Source organism: Lissotriton vulgaris, chromosome 4_1 (genome assembly GCF_964263255.1).
Source record: "Lissotriton vulgaris chromosome 4_1, aLisVul1.2, whole genome shotgun sequence".
Classification (NCBI taxonomy): domain Eukaryota; kingdom Metazoa; phylum Chordata; class Amphibia; order Caudata; family Salamandridae; genus Lissotriton; species Lissotriton vulgaris.
The window spans coordinates 1,260,155,247-1,260,175,778 of NC_141691.1; the positions used below are offsets into that span (position 1 = coordinate 1,260,155,247).

Genomic DNA, 20,532 nt, shown 5'->3' on the forward strand with positions numbered 1-20,532 from the left:
TTGAAGCATAGAACATACACATATTGCTGCACACATCGAAATACATATATTTGAACTGTGTTAAATTCTTTAAAGGGTGATAACTATATTGCCATCATGTGTTTGACGATTTTTTTTATTTACAATTCTCCCACATTTCCCTTTTTTATATTTTTTAAAATACATTTTACCTTCTTTACAGACGCTGGGATAGAAAGCGTCTGGGTACACACTTCCAGCCTGATACGCATCCTGGTGTTTTAATATTATCTGTAGGACAGTAAAAAAACAAGATGAAAGGAAAAAAACTCAGTTAAATTGGAATGGCCAGTTATTGCTCCTTTTCACTGGTTATAATTAAAATAGTCTAAACATAACACCATTATATTTAGTGTCATTAATATAGAACCGTTCAACTAAAAGAATGTGTAATAGGAAAGAACAGTGCTAAAATATTGATTATCCCACATAGTTTTAATCATGGCAGTAAATATCCAATTGCACAGGTCCTGTGCTCCAAAAAAAGCCACTTTGTTAGTGGAGTGTATTAGCAAGCTACATAGAATGTGAAGTCCAGCATGGTGTAATGTGTGGTAGTTCACTCTAAACTGGGAAGGTAAGCCCTTCGGCTGACCATGGTAGACTAATACAAGGACGGGTAGATTGACACACTGTTCTGTTTTCTGCTCCTTACAGTCTAAACATGAACTGAAGTGGATTTTTGGAAAACAACAACATAGTGAATGAAATGTGGGGCTGTAATAGTATGGGTTTGGAGTCAAACAACATGTTTTCCAAACAAACGGGAGCTTGGCTGTAATATGTCTTGGTTTAAAATATTTCAAGGTGGCCTATGATAAGGATTGCACTTTCAATTGGTTTCTCAAGTAGAAGCAAAAGCGGATCAGAGCTGTGCAGTTTATTTTAGACATCTTTTATAGTGACCTTAAGTCAAGTAGTGCTCAGTCTGGAGTATTAATTACATGACAATGTGAATATAAATTTGAATTTGTTTGATTATTGACTGAAAACGTCCTTGAATTTTTCAGAATGTGCATGTGATCTGGCAATATGATTCACTGTTTTGAGATCAAGATAGTGGGGATAATTAGCTGGACTTATAGATTTAGGGGTACATTTTTGAGTGTGTGGTACAGAGCAGCCAGTCACACTGCTCTACTGCATCACAGGGAAAGGGCAGGAATGCCCCATATTTAAAGAATATGTGCATTCCTGTCCTTGTCCCAGTGCTAGCACTATTTTGACTGCCTTATGCAAATGAAAGCCCTCTTGCAGCATGGCATTTCCCGTCTGTACAATTCTGGTAGTCTGTCAAGAGCCCCACTTGAAGGTTTTGGGGGTGGGGGCTCCCTTGGAACCACGGTCCCTTTAGATCTGAGGATTCCTCAGGTGCCAGCTCTAGCCAAAACTGGGAAAAATATCAAGTACCAACTACACACTTTTTTAGATCCTCGCATTTGAGGAAAAACAAACCAGTATTTACAGTTTTTCACTTTATATACACAAACTCTTTTTCTATCTGTGTTTGACAAAGTAACGCTCAGTTCCAAATTAAATAGACCGCATATAAATGCTGACAACAAAACTATTTTCAAAATAAACTACACATTAATTCATTGGTCTATAAATCAGTTAATGTCTATTGTATATGCCTATAAAATGTATAAATCTAAAAAAGTGTGTTGTTGGTACTTGGTAGTTTTCCCAGTATATGTACGGTCCAACCAACTACATGTCCCAGGACCTAACTCCTTTAATTTACAGCTCTAGCCAAAACAGCAGGTCAAGAACTGTTACTAGTTCTATGACAACTGCTCAAGTGAAGATCCAGGTCGGTCTTTAATCAGGGGGTTCTGAACCCTACTATTTTAATAGCTAAGGACAAGTTGCTCTGGGACCCCAATGCTAACTAACTTACATCCACCAATCCTCTCCCTTCTGTGTTAGTCACTTCTTTATTCCCGGTGCCTACTCATGCAAATAAAGCTCCTGACTCTGGAGCTCAGTTTGAAGCCCCAACAGATGGTGATGCCCCTATGTTTTCTGCTATCTACAATCATTTTTTGAAGTGTAGGGAGGAGTACAGGAAAGATTCTCTCGCTTTAAAATCTGCCCATTTGACAACTTAGGTAGTCTTGAGAAAGTTGTCAAGGAATATGGGCATTATAGGCTGCCCTTCAAGCAGAAGTGGGTAAAAATCGGTATTCCATCCCACAGCACGGGTACTAGTTTGCTAGTCTCTCTTCTAAAGTGGAATATCTGGAGAATAGATCCAGTAGGAGCAATGTTAGAAACTTGAGAATCCTTGAGGGGTAAAAAGAAAACACCCCATAGAATATGTTGTTCGTCTTTTCACAGAATCCGCTCCTGCTCTAAATGACTTGGACATGGATAGCATGATGCAAAAGGCATATTGCTTCCCAATCTGGCTACCTAACAATGGCAGGTCCACCTGGCATCCCCAGGCCATCCTTATCCATTTGGGCAACGTCACACTGCAGCAGGAGATCTATTGGGCAGCACGACTCAGATCATCGATCAGAGCCTGTGGGGTTGAGTCTTTTGCATGCTCTGACTTTTGCCATTAAACTGTTAAGGGGTGCTGTCAGCTCCAGAAGCATAACCCTGACCTACAGAATACTGGGGCAACATTCTCTCTCATGGAGCCAACCACACTGTGTATTGAATATTATGGTCAATTTTATTTTTGTTATGATAGGGCAAAGGTTTCAGAGCTGTTTTTTTCATTTGGGGGTGTTGTTCACTAGTTGGGTATACACTTTTGCTCTCACAGGGCAACGCTATGGGGAAAAGGTTCACTCCATTCTAGGGTCTGTGCTTTGAAATGGTCAGGGCTGTTTCTTATTTCTTTTAGAATTTTGTGTACCTGGGCACTCTTCAGTCTCTGTGCCTACCTGTGAGCTTGACCTATCTAGCTGATTGGGTTTTGTGGGTCGTAGCTCTTTTCTCTGGCCTTAGATTTGGGGGGTGGGGAGATTTCGTAGTTGGAAAGGAGGGGTGGGGATGGGGTTGGTCATGGGAGGGTCTTTGGTTCAGTGTTGAGGGGAGTGTTTCCTCTTTGTTTGAGGGTAGCAACGGTTTTAGGGTTTCAAAGTGGAGAAAAAACTGGATTAATTGATTCCTAGGAACAGGTTCAGGGCAATTCTGTGCAGGGCTGTGGTGCTCTTAGAGAAAGTATTTGGCTTGGGACATGTTATGATACTGGCTACTTATCTTAGTCAGCACGTGCATATTCTCTTGTGGAACATCAATGGTATCAAGGCACGTCATGAGCATAAATTAGGGAAGAAATGCACTCTTTGAGACCACAAATTGTACGTCTTCAGAAGACACACTTTTTCCGTCAACAAGCATCATTATTAAGAGAGCTGGATTATAGTTTTATGGACCTATTTGTCCGGGATGACATATGTGTCATGCTGTGGCAGAAAGATGATCTGAGTGGATGATGGCTCATAACCACAGTCTGGATTGAAGACATTTGTTTCACTATGTGTATAGTCTACGGCCCAAACGAGGATGATCTGATGATGTTTGATTGCATATTGGCCAGACTCCATCTTTGGATGGACCCTTTCATTATCTGCTGGGACTTTAATGTTACACTATGCCATCAAATAGACTCTACAAAACAGGGGCTGTCAAATTCAGATCTGGCTAACTGGGAGAGACATTGTCTTCAGGATCCTTTGAAACAATTTATGGCCTTTTCTGCACTTGTGGATGTTTGGTGAATTTGTAGATGTAGTGAGTTCAGATTTACTTTTTATTCTCCTCCCCACAAATACTTGTCACTGATTCATATGTTTTAAGTTAGACATTCTCTATTGACGCATTTCAATATTCAAGTCAAACTGAGAATAATATCGAACCACAATTCCTTATTTTATTAATTCGAGCAGGAGGGCCTTCTCAATCTCTTGGGTCACGACGCTGGATGTTTGTCCCTCAAACACGAGTATATCAGCTCAATGAATTTGCATTTGAGGGACAAATTAGAAGATAATGTTGAATCAGTAGCCACTATTTCTGTTTGGAACATGCTTACGGCCTTCTGCCAAGGACATACATTGTAGTTTTTTGCATATCAGCGGAGGATATCTAGCGATGAGGAGGCCCGAATAAGTTTGGCTGTTAGTTCTATCGAGCTCAGTTTGGTGCATAGCATAATTGCCTAAGATGGGCAGAAGAAGTTATTTGTGTCCAATAAGGTAGCTAACTTGCAAGCGTCCCTTTGAATATGTATAAGTGACCCAGTAATTAAAAGGTGTCTGAATAGGCAACTTCTAAGCTCTGAAAATAATTAGAAGATGGGAGATTACTCTCTTTTAGGGTGAAGGATTGCCATAGTGCTAACATCATCCAGCAGATCATTAGTGATAAGGGAGAACATGATATTAATCCAGCATTTATTAGAGATGTATTTTGGCTCTTTTATAAAAATCTCTACTGCTTCCATAGAGGTGGTGGATCAATCTATAGGGGATTATATTCATCGTAATCTGAGCGAGGCTCAGTGGGCAGGATTATAAGAGCTTATAATGCTGCTTGAAGCTGAAACAGCGTTTAGCAAATTAGCTAAGGACAAGGCTTCAGACCTTGACCAAATTCCCTTAGAAGTTTATGCAGATTTTTCACAAATCTTGGCATCAGTCCAGTGGTTCTTTAATTCTTTTGACTCGCTGGGTCAGGTCCTGAGAACTTGGGGGGCAGTTAATATTGTTATCTTTCTTAAAAAAAGGAAGGGCCCTAAGCAATGTGGGTCTTGTTGCCAGATCTATCTAAATAACACCAACTCCCAAATGTATTCCAGAGTCTTGGCTAATAGGATATCTGTGGTAGTCCTGTGTTTAGTTGATTTAAATCAGCATGGATTTATAACCAGATGTGACACAATTTCCTATGTCAATACCTTTATCACTGCTTTGGAGGTTGGCAGACTGGGGCGAGGTTGAGATAATCATGTTAGGCCCCAAAAAGGCTTTTGACCGGGTCTCTTGGTCTTTTCTCTGGGCAGTAATTGGCGCATCGGGATTCAGCCCTTGAGGTATATCTCAGATTTGGCAATTATATGTTGGGTTTTAGGCCAGACATCTCTATGCTGGTACCCTTTTGGACCCTATTGGAATTTTTCGAGGCTGTCCCGTTTTTCCTTAGCTCTTTGCACTATGTATTGAGCCTTATAGCCAAGCTCCTAAATCATCTGAGGGTATTTATCCTCTGTACATACATCAACCTGAACTGAAAGTTCAAGCTTGTGCAGATGATGTGGCTGTTTAACTCCTACTCTGGTCACTGCTCTAATGGCAGTGGAGTCAGTTGCATGGGAATTCAGTTCAGTCTCGGGATACAAACTCCACCTGGATAAAACACAGGTCATGTCAAATGCCATCTCTCCCATTCAAGATAAGACTGGGGTGCATTTGGCTACCCACTTGGGGTAGAACTTACCTTACCAATGGAGGATATCATTAAATATAACTAGTGTAAATTGATCGAGGTTTTCTATAAAAGGAATCGCTGTCAGCTTGTTTTGATCTGGTGGTGTAACCTTATTACACTTATCATTCTCCCCCGATCTGTCCCTTTTTAGGTGCATTCTTCTCTATCTCCTCAAGGTCTTCTTAAAATAAATTAAGCTCTGTTGATAGAAATGTATTTATAACTATAAGAAGCCCCGGTGTAGCAAAAGCTTTTCCAGCCACCCCAGAATAAAGGCGGGCTCTCCCTCTACAGGTTACGGGTGTATTACTTGGCTGCTTTTTGCATGGAATCTGGAACATAGGATTATCTCACAGTTGGGTATTCTATTACCCCATCCATATCGGTATGATTAATAATGAAGGGGCCTGGGCTCATTTGATCAGTTCTGCTACAAAGTAGCTCTTACGATGGTTCTTTTTAACAGCATGAAATTGTAAACTGGAGTTAAACATTGTAGTTAATTCAGGGAACAATGTAACTCAATATTGGTCACAAAAGAAGCCAAGTTGTTAACCAATTGTAGGTTAGTCACATTTTCAAAAATTCTGAAATAAGTGGACATATACAAATCTTAACAGGAGAGTATGAAAATACAGGGTAAACAGACGGAATCCAAATCTTCTGAAGATATTCACAGTGTGCAACATAAAAGAACAATACGCTCTATGACTATTATGCAAGAAATGAGAAAGCAAAAGTCCAAATTCCCCTGCATCTGCACTTATTCAGTATAAAGCATTTAGTTATGTCTCTCCCTACTTACACTTAACAACTGCCTCCTGACTATGGGGATCTAATTTCCCCTGATGAAAGGTTCACTGAAATGCATTGGGTCCAGACAACATGACTCATTCATTTCTAGGACAATATTACACTCTGAAGGAATTTGAACTTGATCATAACTATGATGTTGAACAAAAATTATATATATATAATTCTTAAGCAACACTTTTCTGTTGAAAATATTGGACGAACTTCCTACGGGACTTTGGCTGTGCAATCGGCTGACATTCCCCGGTGGGATAACGCTTTTTATTCCTATCCCCCCTACGTTGGTGGATCAGTCAGCGATACCTCGATGGCACGCAGAAAATCTACCTTATCATTTTCTTTAATTTGTTTTACCGATCTGGAGTGCATATACCACCAGTTTTCTAATTCTAAAGGTGACATCCCTAAATTAGCATATAGACAAGAGGTTCTCAATGGAATGGTACCAGTGGGAAGAGCCTTCATAAGAATTCACTCTACCATAAATGGCTCTGCAGCATAAAGCCAGAAGCAAGAAGAAAGCAAGTAAGCACTCAGGTGCTCTCTGTCCGCAAGGCAAGCAGGAATGGGCAGTGTGCCCCTCTCTACAATGCATGATATACTCAAAGTTGTACTCAGCAAATGTCCCATAATGCTTTTCTCACACATATTTGATGGTAGGCTCAGCCACAAAACTTTTTCATGATATTGACTCCTTTCACGACCTTCTCCATTTACGCACCTATGGAACCGCTCATCCTTGGTCTTCTCTCCTTCACCCGTGTTGAAGCCCCTCCCTCCACCTTATCTACTCCAGGCTGAGCTAGCTGTAACTCCTTCATTCCACAACTTATCCTATTGAACAATGGCCCTATTCTTCACTAGCAAACTTTGCTCAGCTGAAATGCAAGCATGAGAACAAAGAAACATTCCACGAAACCCACATGAGAATTTAAGGATTTATTCATAAAACAAGAACATTTCAATATGTACTGCAAATTCAGGCATATGACTTTAGGCTAAAATAATGATTTCACCATGTTATGTGTGTTAATTTGGTCATATAAAGTTAGCGTCCAATAGGGACATATTCCTTAACTACATTAATACATATATTTCAACTGCATCAGCTCGCAAAGCATTCAAAGTACAGTTAACATATCAGTGGGTCACATCACTAAAGAGGTCTATATAAGAAGTTTACATTGGTTATACGTCTCAGCACAAACTCTATGCATCATGTAATAAGCTTCACATCGAATCACATTAGTTTCATAAGAATATGTTACTTGACTTGGGTTTTCTCTGACATCAAATTTCTCTAATGCCATCTGGATAAAATGTGTGTGTACTACAAACTATTACATTGTACTCCATACAGACACCCCATATGGGATACAAATGTGTGCTCTATCAATACCGTGTACTTTGAGAGGACCAGGTTCAAGACCCTGAGGATGCTGCATCTAATCTGGGTCTATCTTGAAAAAAAATTCTAGATAGTACTTTCTTCAATCATTATACGTACTTGGGTATAATCCTTATCTACCTCTGTATATATTCACGAGGGCTTCCTTGAGAGACAAATGTTTGAGGGTGGGCCACGGTTATCCCTTCCCAATATTGGGTTCTTTAGATATCTACAAATTCTACTTTTTTTACAAGTAACAACAAGGAGAGGTCCTCAAACAGGGAACATCAGCTCTGCCTATAAGCTAATTATTTCTGCTGAATTGCAACGGAGGGCTTATCCTTTTCAACTAAGATCAAACAAATGGAGCAGGTTTCTTGTGACAGGAGTGACTGTTGATGATATGATGCTTAGTAATTCTCTGGTGCAGTGTCCTTAATATTGTCCGAATTTAGGCCCATCATTTCAAATGTATTAATGATTTTTATTTTAAGCCCCATCGTTTATACATTATGAAGCTTAGACTAGATTAGACATTTTTTGTGTGGGGCCGATGGTGCAATGCAGTCCATATTTTTGCTGCATGCCCAGCTTTATACAATTACTGGGACTTTATCTTTGGTACACTTGATGGGAATTCTCATGTTGATGATGCATGGGATCCGAAGTCAAATATGTTGGGCAACTCACCTTTTATTCCACACAACATGGCAAGGATATACTTTTTTTCTATTTCTTTTGCCGAACTCATCCTGGCACAACATTTGCTAGTCAGAGAGGCTCCTAGTTTCTTGATGTGGTGGTACAAATTTCTTAGACTGTGCTTTATAGAAATGTCTGTTTTAGATCATGACTTTTGTAGAAACAGGCTAAGAAGGGTATGGGTTCCAGTAAGGGCCTGGATGGGTCATACTCTGGCTGGTCAAGACATGGGGTCATTATTATGATATCTCTTTTTGGGCTATGTATGATTTGTTTTAGAATGACTGTATTGACAGGCTTTTTGGCCCTATTTTGGGAGTGATAAAGACTTTAATCTTGCTCACATCTAGGATATGTATTCCTAGCTTGTGTTGGCCCTTTTAAGCCCTTTCTTTCAGACCTAGAAGAGGCCATCTATTGCCTATTGGCTTTGGCCTGTCATTTTTGCTTATAGTGGAGGTTGGATCCTGTGGTCCTGACTTTATATTACACATTGGTATGGTTTATGTAGGTACTCTGACAGAGCTAAGGGTTATTTCATCCTTCTCAGGCCTACAAGGTCCAGAACTAGAGAGACTCCATTTTGATGGAGCTGGGAGGCTTCAGGGGTAAAGGTAAAGTTTATAGTTAAGGCTGTTGACTGCTAGGGGAAAACCAGTCAGGACTGCTTCTTATCGGAAGAATGTGTTTGTCTCTTGGGCCCAGACGTAACAAGCAGCTGGCCACTGCGGTTGCGCAAAGAGCTCTGGAGCTGGCACAGGAATTCGGTGGGAGGCAGCCCTCTGTTGGAAATTTCCATGAGGGAAGAGGAATCCATATTAGCGAATAGCAGGAGAGGAGGAGTGGTCAGTTCAGTTTGGTTCTTGCAGAGGAGAGAGCAGGATGTCTGCTGGAGCTGCAGAATGCAGTGCAGTTCTGGAATGGAGAAAGAAGGCAGATGATTGCTGAAGCTGAAGAGAGAGCAGTGACTATCAGCTGGGACTGCCAGTTTGTCAGAGAGCATCAAAGCAGATGGAGGAGCTAAGGCTGTCAGCTGGAGCAATTGAACCAGAGGTGTGGTGCTGTGGTGACGGAGGGAGAGACAGAGAGAGAGCCCTGATCCCACCAGAGTCAGAGAGAAATCTTCCTTCTAATAGGTGAGGTAGTCTAAACTATTCCCCTTTACACTTACCCCTTAATCTTGTCCTTATTCCCTAGGCTATTGTATGTCTAATCCTTTTCTTTCAGCTGTGTGTTAAAAGTTCCTGTTACCCCGCAGATAACCTTATACTGTATGTCTAATCCTTTTCTTTCAGCGGTGTGTTAAAGTTCCTGTTAGTTATAGAGACCCCGCAGATCTGTGTATGTGTATTTCATCATTGTTGTAATAAAGATGTCCCAGTTCTTAGTGAACTAGTTTGTATGTGTTGTTTTTATGATAGAGAGCGTTTTCATTCCTGAAAACAGAGTGTCTCCTATTCTCAGAGAACAGGTAACCTTTTCTTTTAGTCAGATGTTACAGCCAGAACAGATGCTGCCCCTGATCCGGTAAGTCTGAACAAGTAGGGAGAGAGAGGAGCCCTTGAGCTAGGGAATTGTTGACACTAAGTAATTCGGCCATCCCATAATATTATTGTAGTAGCGAACCCTTAGTGAATAGTGAGAGAGACTTCCCAACATAGAGAGACAGAGAGCTGAAGGTATTCATAGGAAAGTGGTCGTCATTGGTAAGTGGCGTTAGTGAGAGCACTGATTGTGGTCAGTGTGTGGATCTGCCGGATTGCAGATCGGATTGTAAGTGAGTGAGCACCAGGTAGGAGACTGGTGTGTAGTCCCGCTGGATTGGGGACACAATAGAAAGAGAGTGAGCACTGGGGCTGCAGTCCAGTGTATATGGCACACTGGATTGTGTGTCGAGTGAGCACTGAGGGTGAGCAGTGTGTATACCCGCAAGATTGCGGCTTGAGTGAGCACTGAGGGTAATCAGTGTGTAATGGTAGATAATCAGAACTGCCCCAGGGTAGATTAGTCTGGACCAATGTGGTCGCGAGACTATGACTCATGAGTGTGGTGTAGGGCATTAATGTCCTTAGTAATCAGTGAGTATTCTTAGTATCCCTATAGATTTAGTGGTGTTTCTGATGATATGAGCTTGTATATTGCGTGTTCCCCATCCTCAGGTAGGTACCCAGGTGCCTGGATAGATGGTCCTGAGGAGGGAGGTGGTTACGTTCCGGCTGGGTTGGAGGGGCTCTCAGGAGCTGATCCCATCTGGTCCAAAAATCCAGTCGTTACAATGACACTTCCTGCATTTTTATTGTTTCCTCTCTCTGTCCACCGGCCAGCATTTTTTATATTGTCTTTCTTGTTTGATTATGTCATTTATCCCTCTATACTGATGATAATTTTCTTCAATAAAAAAGCAAAAAAATATATAGAATTAAAATTCACATAATTTGCTTTCAAGTAATCAGAAACATCACAACCTTCTTGATAAGTCCTAGACTGCCCTTAGACCCTGCATGTGAACTAAGATAGCAATAGTTTCCATCCTCAATGACCTTAGACTTAAGACATGATTACGAGTCTGGTGGTCTGAGGACAGCCAGATTCGCTGGGGCACAACAGTGGCAGTCCAGCCACCGCCGCATCGGCGGTGCGATTGCCCCATTAGGACTTTGGTGGTCAGACCACCATGGGACCCCCGCAGCTGCCAGGGAGTCACCATTCCCTGGAGGTGGCACGGCGGTCATGAGGACCAATATGCTTGGCGGGACTGCGGCAGTCCTGCGCCAAGCAGAATATGAGTTTCCTCTGCTGGTGGTGACAGGAAAGTTTGTGCCCCATTTAAACCGTGGCAGAGCAGAAACAAAGTAGACCCTACAGGGCCCCCTGTGCCGCTTCCACCTGGGGATGTATGTAGGGGGGAACATGTTGTGCCCCGCGTTGTGCATGCACCCCCACAGGATCTCCATGACACCCTCCCACCAGACCACAAATAACTCATAATCTGGCGGGTGGATGCCAGTGACCTTCGGTGGTCCTGGAGCAGAGTGGCAGTGTGCCACCCATCCCAGGACTAGAACATTCATAATCAGGCCCTTAGTGTGTGCCTGCAGGAGTTTTGTTGCTTGACCTCTCGGCTGCGTTTGACACAGTCGATCATTCAATTATGGGTGAGTGTTTGTCATGTTGTAGGGCAGAGAATTTCTGTGTTGAGCTGATTTAGCTCTTTTCTTTGGGACTGTAGTCATATCTTGCCGTTTGGAACTTTTTAATGTAAGAAAATACAGGCTAGCTATGGATATCCACAGGGTTGCTCCTTGTCTGTTGCCCTTTTTAAAAGGTACGCCCACCCCCTGGTCCGTTGATCTGTTCTTAAGGATTGAAGTGTGTTTCATATGTGGACAATATTCAACTCTTGATTAGTTTAAATAAGCCAAAATACAAGCTTGAGAATCAAATTCCAGCTTACAGCTGTTCATACTTGGAAGAGCGCTAATACATTAAAGCTCAATGTTGATAACACTGAAATTCTGATTTGTGGTTCTGGTTCAATTTGGACCACTCAAATGTGCTACCCCTGCATTGAGCTCTCTTTCTCTGCGTGTTGATACTGCCAACTATCTCGGTTTAAAACTGAACAAACAATTGACCTTGAAGACTCAAATCAGTGCAACTGTGTCTTCTTGCTCTTTTAGCTTCAGGTTTTAAAAAAGTCAAACTAATTTCTCCTGAGCACTGAGGTAATATAAATTTTATGGTCATGTTGTGTTCCCTAGCGAGTACCCCACCGACTCCATGTACGAGTTAAAAGTGCATGTAACTTCCCTCCTGTACCAGCTATGAAGACGCAAATACATTTGCGTCCAACGTTAACTTGTCCTCTTTCAGACCCACCATGAATGGGTTTGATGGTCCGTTCCTAAGTATGCTATGCCAACGTCTTTTTGAAGTGTACTCCTACGTTTTTCAGCCTGGCTGAAAGTAGGCCCTGAATCTCTGCCACCGAGCCTCTTTTCTGGCTTCTGACTGCGAGGGCCTCTGCCCAAGCAGCCCCCGTACCCGTGAACTCTGACTTACTTCTAGCGCGGCCCTCCGTGCTCAGCTCAGCCTGCTGCCTGCCAAGATTGACTATAACCTTCGAGTTATCTGTTTTCCTCCCCGAAGATACATTCCGGCCTGCTAGCTTCAGTAAACATCCTTCCTCAGCTACAGGGCTAAAGGGCCGACCTGTCTTTATGCAAGTAATTCATAGCCTCTGTTGCCATGCTTCCATGGAAGGCCCCATGCCCCCACGCTTCTCATACAGACACTCAGGCGCTTATACACGCACTCACAGCAAGTATAGAATAGCTTCTGCTCTAGAGACCTTTCTGCCCAGATAGCTTAGTTCCTAAACATCAGATATCAGATATGATAGAAGCACAAGTTGATCTGACATGCCAGACTTCTGTCTCTTTCCGCCAGTGTAAATGTCAAGTCCCCTGCACCCCGTCTATCACACGTCATGCAGCTGCGCGCGCATCCAAGCTTCCGGTTTCCGCTGACATTGCAACATTCTGTTAGCACCACCCCCTGGTGCCACCCACTTGCGTCACCTATCAGTGACGTTTCTAGCACACACGCCTAGTTACGCCTAGTTTACGCCTCTTGATGATGTATTAGCACCACGTGTATACTGTTATCTTGTCTTCTCTCAGCTGTTACGCCTCTTACATTGAACATTATGATGTAAATCAAGTATATAAGCTATGTATTGTCAATAAACGACGGCGCGCTCATCTATCCCTTCTGACATCCTGTGTGGTGGTCAGAACATGATATCCTGATTCCTTTATGAGGAATAAAACCCTTAGAAACTCTTACACCACGGACTCTGTTTTCCTTCTTTCCGATTGAGTTATTATTGATTAAGTACTTACCTGCATAGAAATTAAGAGAGTAAATTAATTATTTACATCATTTTGGCGCCCGAACAGGGACCCCTCCCCCACCTCACGCGCCGGAAGGTGCGTTGCAATCCGTGTCCCCTGCCATCAGTTAGACGGACAACACGTGTACTGGCAGGATTTCCTGCATCCCCCTCTGACACACGGAGGTGACGAAGACTGCGATCAGTGCCCAGACGAGGCGGTGAGGAGTGCGGAGGATCCCGACCAGAGCCCAGCCGAAGGAAGCAAGGTCCGAGGTGTGAAGAGGCCCACCAGTTTTCCGAAGTTTTCCGAAGTTTTCCGAAGTTTTCCGAAGTTTTCCGAAGTTCCGAGTCGAGTCCAGTCGAGTTTTCCGAGGCCTTCTGTTTTCCGTGCTTCCCGGTGAGTACCATTGCTGGGTCGTATCTAGACGGGTTTGGGTACGCAAGTCCGGTCTGCACTGTTTTTAGGCAGTGTATCTGTACTGTTTAGCAGTATATAAAGTATTCCGAATTTCTGCACTGTTACAGCAGTGTATCTGTATCGTTGAGCGGTACATTCAGAGTAGGGGGAAGTTAGCTATGTCTTTAAATGTTTCATGTGATTAATGTCGTGGTATGAATGTGATTGTTCTTGTGTATTATTGTGTTTTTTTGTTTAAATAGTTACAGGCGAAATTAAGTATTAAGGATCAAGCATTTCAGTATCAAGTAGGCACAATGCCGTTTTTTAACAAATTAAAGCAGATAGGAACTAGGAAAGGGATGTTAGAGGAAGAGATTCCAATCCCCCCTAGGGACACTCCAGGTAATTTCATGTATAATAAGCATGGCATAGACGCCATCTTGTATCTAGAGTTATGGACAGATTATACCAAGCACCTAGAGGAAAGATACCGATGGCCAGTTAACGGAACATGGGATGCCGAGTGCATCATAAAGGTAGAAGAAATATTACGGAAAAAGAAAGCTAGACAATCTCAGAAAGACGCCATAGAATTTTGGCGTAAGGAATCACGTAAGCGTGCTGATAGAGCACTCCGTAGAGAAGAAAGGCTTAAAGAATCAGAAAAGGCCCAAGAAAACGAATTAGTTACTGAGGGAATTCGAGTAAAAGTAGAACAAATAGATCGTATCCTAAATGGCAAAGTGAACAACATGTATCTTTTGGCCGATGGTACCCCTGACGCCATTTCAGAAATACCGAAAAATTTGCCGTCACCATTAGTTCCAACTAAAGTAATGCATAAGACTACTAAAGACATATTCCTAAATTCATATCTCGAAGATGTAGCGCCAGCTTACACCAATCTGCCTGTTCGTGCCCTGCCTACTGACAGGGCCGGGGGTGGTACTGCCCCCCAAGATCACTCTCAGCCGACACCGAAAAAGACTAGTCCCGTTCCGCCAGCTCCGCCACTTCCCTCACCTAAAACTGATCTGCCGAAACCACTTCAATCAGATCCTACTAAAAGACAAATTCAGATACTGACTACACACAGAGATAATGCCCAAGTTTCCGCTTCAGGAGGTGCGACCGCGGGTCTCCAGACCCCGCCACCGACTCACAGATTAAATCTCAGAGGTCTGCAGAGTCCTTTTACGCACAGATCCCCCCGTTCTTCTAATTCATCCCGTCTTGATGCACTAAAAGAAAATATGTCAGTTTGTAGATATGATCCAGAACCTGGACAGGACGACTTAATGGTATTAGCGTCTTTACGGTTAAGATCTGCTACTGATAGTTTGTTATGTTATGCAGGAATGAAGGAGCACCTAGATAGAATATATGAGTTCGTTCAAACGGGAAAGGACTCCGACAGTATTAAGGATGCCCTGGAGAAACAGAAAGTTACCATGCAAGCACTGATACTACGATTTTTCATAAATTGTCTAATAAGAGAACGAGACAGGCCCGGAACAGATCAGAGTGAATTGGATGCATTGAACAAGTGGGGTCAAAATATAGCCGATGGAAAACATGACAGACAAAATTGCATAGAGGCCATGTATAAAAAGATTAAGAAAGCAGTGATAGCAGTACACGAGAAAGAGAAAGAAAAGGCTCCCTCCGAGGAGGAAGAAGAATCTGAAGAACTAGAACCGACTACAAGCACTATAGCATATGTAGGTAAGGGAACTTATCTTAGGAAGGGTATCCGTCCAGAAAGCAAGAGAGTTTTCTTCTCTGCCTTAACGAATCCGAATTCTGCTGAACATCAGTTCCAGGAAACTGATAAACGGCTTCGAGATCGAGTTGGGTACCATGTACTCAATTCTATGGATGAACAAGAATTAGCCCGATCAGCGGTATCATGGGCCGAAAATGCAGACATATATAATGATGACACCGTAGCACAGACATTTCTGAACCTCTCCCCCGACGAACAGAAATTAGCAGGGGTATATATGATTCAGCACCTTCTCATCAAATACAGAAAACATTATTCCGATCCAGGTCCCTTACATGAGACACTAGAAGCACTACTGATGGATAGATGGAGAGGCCTAAGCACTAAATTAGTTCAAATAATTCTAGAACAACGACGCAGATATGATACTTTTGTAAGTCCTGAATATGTTCCCGCCCCACCTCCAGAAAGGAAAATGTACCATATGCAGTGCGGGGGTGGTATTGAAAGTCAGAACCCCTTGCGAGAAGTGCACCCTGTTATGGGTGAGGATAAAATTTTGAAACGCGTGTATGTACACACGCCTCTAACTAAATTAGAACTGTTAGAAATGAAGAAATTAGTACCGTGCCATGATAAAGACCCTGCAGGTTTTCATAGAGAGCTCAAAGACATGTTACTGATGGGGGACTACACATATGATGATATCATGAAAATGTTGAAAGTATTATTGCCTACGGGTATATTCGAGAAATTAAAGGAAAAGGACTGGGAGGTGGGAGACGCAAAGATTGCCTGGGCAGAAATAGAGGATGAAGAAAAGAAACGGGTTCCAGGGTTAGGCCTTGGGGACAAAACTAAAGCATTACCAGGTTTAATAGTACAGGTCCTGCCCAGATTATTGACAACTAGAAAGGAGGATTGGGATGCAATCTCGTCCTGTAAACAGAAACATGATGAAGATACTAGCGACTTTTATTCAAGATTCGAGAAATGTTTTATTATCAATAGTGGCCTCCAGCCAAGTAGCGAGTCGTACCCACATCTTTTTGTATCAAAGTTAGTCGAGAATTCCCTACCGTTAGTTAAAAATAGAGTGTATAAAGTCGAGAGTACATGGCAAGCAAATACGCCATCCCAGATGTTACAAATGTTACAATATCACCAGAATAGAATTAGGGAAGAACAAGATCAGGAACAGAAGCGCATGAAAGACACGAAAATGAAAATGTTAGTAGCCCAGACGGTCCCATCCGACAGTCACAGGAAAGGTACGACCCAGACAAGTCACGCTGCAGCTCCTGTTAAAGGGACATGCAATTATTGCAAGCAGCCAGGTCACTACGTACACGAATGTGCAGTTCTGAAACATAACATAGCGACAGGAAAAACTAAAGAGAGACCGCATCCGCCTAGACAAGACCATAACCAGCATCAGTCTACACAGAATACCCAGCCCATGCATGCATCCGCACAGACAGCACAGACCGTAGCAGTACCACAGCCACAGCCCATTGCTGCAACTCAGCAAGTCTCACAACAGATGTACCAGTATGCCCAGTCTGCTTACCCCGAATATTCCCGATATACATGAAACAGCCTAGAGAGGGAAGGTGGCTTGCCTCTTATCGAGATTCCTGTAGATCAAGAAGGTCCTTATGTACACAGTCAAGTATTGGGGAAAGATAGAAAGTTTTTAATTGACACAGGGGCAAGTCGCACTACAATAAGTCATGACGAAGTTCCAGGGGCACCCCTCTCAGGCTCACAAAATGTTTCCCTTGGTTTTTCAGGACAACCTATTGTAAATGAAGTCTCAGAACCAGTTCCCCTGGCTGTGGGTCCATTATCACGCGTTACAGACCTGTTACTAACAAAATCATGTCCGGAAAATCTGTTAGGAATTAAAACACTGAAGGCTCTAGGGGCTATAATATGCTGCTCCCCGGAGGGGGTTAGACTCTTTCTGCGGGATTTCAAGGGTCATTACGTCCTTCGTGAGTTTGACGTCAGATTGAAAAATGTACCTGATTACTTGTGGGCAAAAGGCCCAACTGATGTAGGATGTATGCACATTACACCATACCGCGTTACCCTCAAGGCAGGTGTTGTATTACCCAGAATCAGACAATACAAATTACCACCCGATGCTGCAGCGGCTTTACTGAAAATCATTGAAGAGCTCATTACCCAAGGAGTGGTCGTCGAGACCGACTCCAATATCTGTAACTCACCCATCATTCCGATTCTTAAACGTACTGATCCCAATGCACCGCCAGTATATCGGCTGGTGATTGATCTTCGAGAATTGAATAAATGCATTATCCCACAGTATCCTGTGGTCCCCGATATATCATCTCTCTTGACTGCTATTGATTCAGAAGCAACGTTCTTTACTGTAATTGATCTCAAGAACGCCTTCTTCAGCGTGCCTATTGATCCAGAGAGCCAATATCTCTTCGGATTCTGTTTAAATGGACGCAGTTTCAAATTTTCGCGCGCACCTCAAGGATTCACAGAAAGCCCCAGCATCTATAGTCAAGCACTGAAAAGACAACTAGATTGTATTCAAATGCCAGTTAACACCGCTTTACTACAATACGTCGATGATCTGCTGATCACCGCACGAAGTGAGCCCGAATGTGAAAAAGCATCACTGACAGTTTTACATTTCCTGGCCGACAAGGGACACAAGGTGTCTCCTTCGAAGCTACAATTCTGTGTTCAGCAAGTTGTGTACTTGGGTCACTTGCTGTCCAAAGTGGGGAGACAGCTCACTCCCGATCGCATTCAGTTAATTGTGAACATGCCGCAACCCAAGACACAAAAGGAAGTGCGGGCCTTCATAGGCCTCACCTCGTACTGCAGACAATGGATTCCCCAGTATGCATTCTTAGCTAAACCACTCATCCAGTTAACGACACAGGAGGCAGCGACTTCGACTGTCCTCCCTTGGACTCAGGAACACACACAAGCTTTTGAAGAATTAAAGAAAGTTTTATGCCAAGCACCAGTTTTAGCGACACCATGTTACAGCAAACCGTTTACACTTTTTGTTACAGAACGTGATGGCACAGCGTTGTCTGTCCTCACTCAAGACCAAGCAGGTTCACATAAGCCTTGTGCTTATTTTTCTAGTACATTGGATTCAGTAGCTCAAGCACTCCCTGCGTGCTTAAAGTCAGTAGCAGCAACAGCGTTAGCAATAAGACAAAGTGATTCAATTGTTTTAGGTCATCAGTTAACAGTTCAAGTACCACATTCTGTAGAGGTTTTGTTAAACAGAACCCAGACTCAACACTTAACTATAGCACGACTGACAGGTTATGAATTAACACTATTCCAGCCACACATAGAAATCAGACGTTGCAGCATCCTGAACCCCGCAACACTGTTACCTACAGTTATGACAGATCCAGCTCCGCATGATTGTATAGAAATAATTAATGCAGTAACTAAGCCTAGACGAGACTTAACAGATGTCCCATTGACAAATCCAGACCTGACACTTTATGTGGACGGTTCATGCATGAGAACAAGTACAGGAGAATTAGTGGCCGCGTACGCCGTGACCACTGAAACTGAAATTAAAGAAACACATCGTATTGACACCCTGTCTGCTCAAGCAGCAGAGCTCATCGCTCTGACTCGAGCCTGTATTCTAGCCAAGAACAGAAATGTTAACATATACACAGATTCCCGCTATGCCTTCGGAGTTGTACACGACTTCGGAGTCCTCTGGCAAGAACGAGGTTTTCTGACTTCCCATGGGGCCAAGATACAACATGGCCCCCTCATTCAAGCACTGTTAGAAGCAATACATTTGCCCTCGGGCATATCAGTCATGAAGTGTAAGGCACATACTAAAGTCACAGATTCTGTTTCCCAGGGTAACGACCTGGCAGACCAGACAGCAAAACATACAGCATTGACTTACACCCAGACTACTGATGTGACAAAGACAATAGTCCAGACCCAGTGTATGGCAGTTAGAGATCCCGCCCTAGATGTAATTGATATCCAGACACATGCTACTCCAGAGGAGATAAAGAAATGGACTGAACTAGGAGGGATTCAGACAGATCAAGGTTGGGTGACGAAGGGAAAATCTATATGGTTTCTCCCCGACTCAATGGTTCAAGTCATGATAAATACAGCACATAGTCCTGCCCATCTTGGAGAGAAAGCCATGTTAGACAGTTTACAGAATCTCTGGTACAACAAACACTTACGAGCAGCAGCAAAACAGAAAGTGCGTACTTGCATGATCTGTTGTCAGTTCAATCCAGGTAAAAGCGTCCCTGTTGAGCAAGGTGGATTTCATCCTCCCGATCACCCTTTTGAAGTCCTCCAGATGGATTATATCCAGATGAATAGCTGTAGAGGATTTAAGTATGTCCTTGTAATTGTTTGTGCTCTGTCCCGCTGGACCGAAGCATACCCAGTCCCAGACTACACTGCTCCGACCACTGCCAGACAGTTGGTTCGTGAATTCTTCCCACGGTACGGTTTGCCCCGTGTCGTGTATTCAGACAACGGACAGCCGTTCTCGTCCGAGCTGATGAAACAAGTTTCCCTCTTGCTAGGATATCAGTGGAGGTTCCACTGTGTCCGACATCCCGAAGCAGCTGGCCTTGTAGAAAGGCATAATCAGACACTAAAAATCCGTCTTGCCAAGATCTGTCAGGAAAAAGGGGTCGACTGGATAGTCGCCCTGCCCGTGGCACTATTCTACATGAGAATGGTCGCCCACTCAAGATCAGGGCTATCCCCGTACGAAGTGGTCTTTGGCAGACCGCCGAATATGTGGGGGACGCCCGTTCCGAAAAAGATCACTGATATTGATTGTAACATGTTGACAGATTACCTTGCCTCCTTGATGTCTGCACTCCAATCATGTCGTTCACAGGTTGCCGCAGCCTTCCCTGACAACACCGATGTAAAGGCGCATGAGGTCCGCCCAGGTGACCTGGTAGTCGTCCGGAATTTCGACCGGAAAAGTCCGCTGGAGCCCCGCTGGAAGTCTCCAAAGACCGTTCTGCTTACCACTAGGACCGCCGTGAAAATCGAGGGGAGAAAGGGGTGGGTCCACACGAGTCACATCAAACTATGCAATGAACTAAAAAACGGACTGAAACAGG

The 20,532-nt window shown here is 43.2% G+C and overlaps 1 protein-coding gene across 2 annotated transcripts in view; it reads right to left on the minus strand.

The window, feature by feature from the left end:
* GPLD1 (glycosylphosphatidylinositol specific phospholipase D1) overlaps nucleotides 1-20,532 on the minus strand; it is a 655,729-nt gene that overhangs the window by 568,675 nt on the left and 66,522 nt on the right. For both annotated transcript variants that reach the window (XM_086965460.1, XM_086965459.1), the window contains exon 3: nucleotides 171-249. In XM_086965460.1, coding sequence (XP_086821586.1) covers nucleotides 171-249 — 79 coding nt within the window. The remainder of the gene's footprint in view (nucleotides 1-170; nucleotides 250-20,532) is intronic.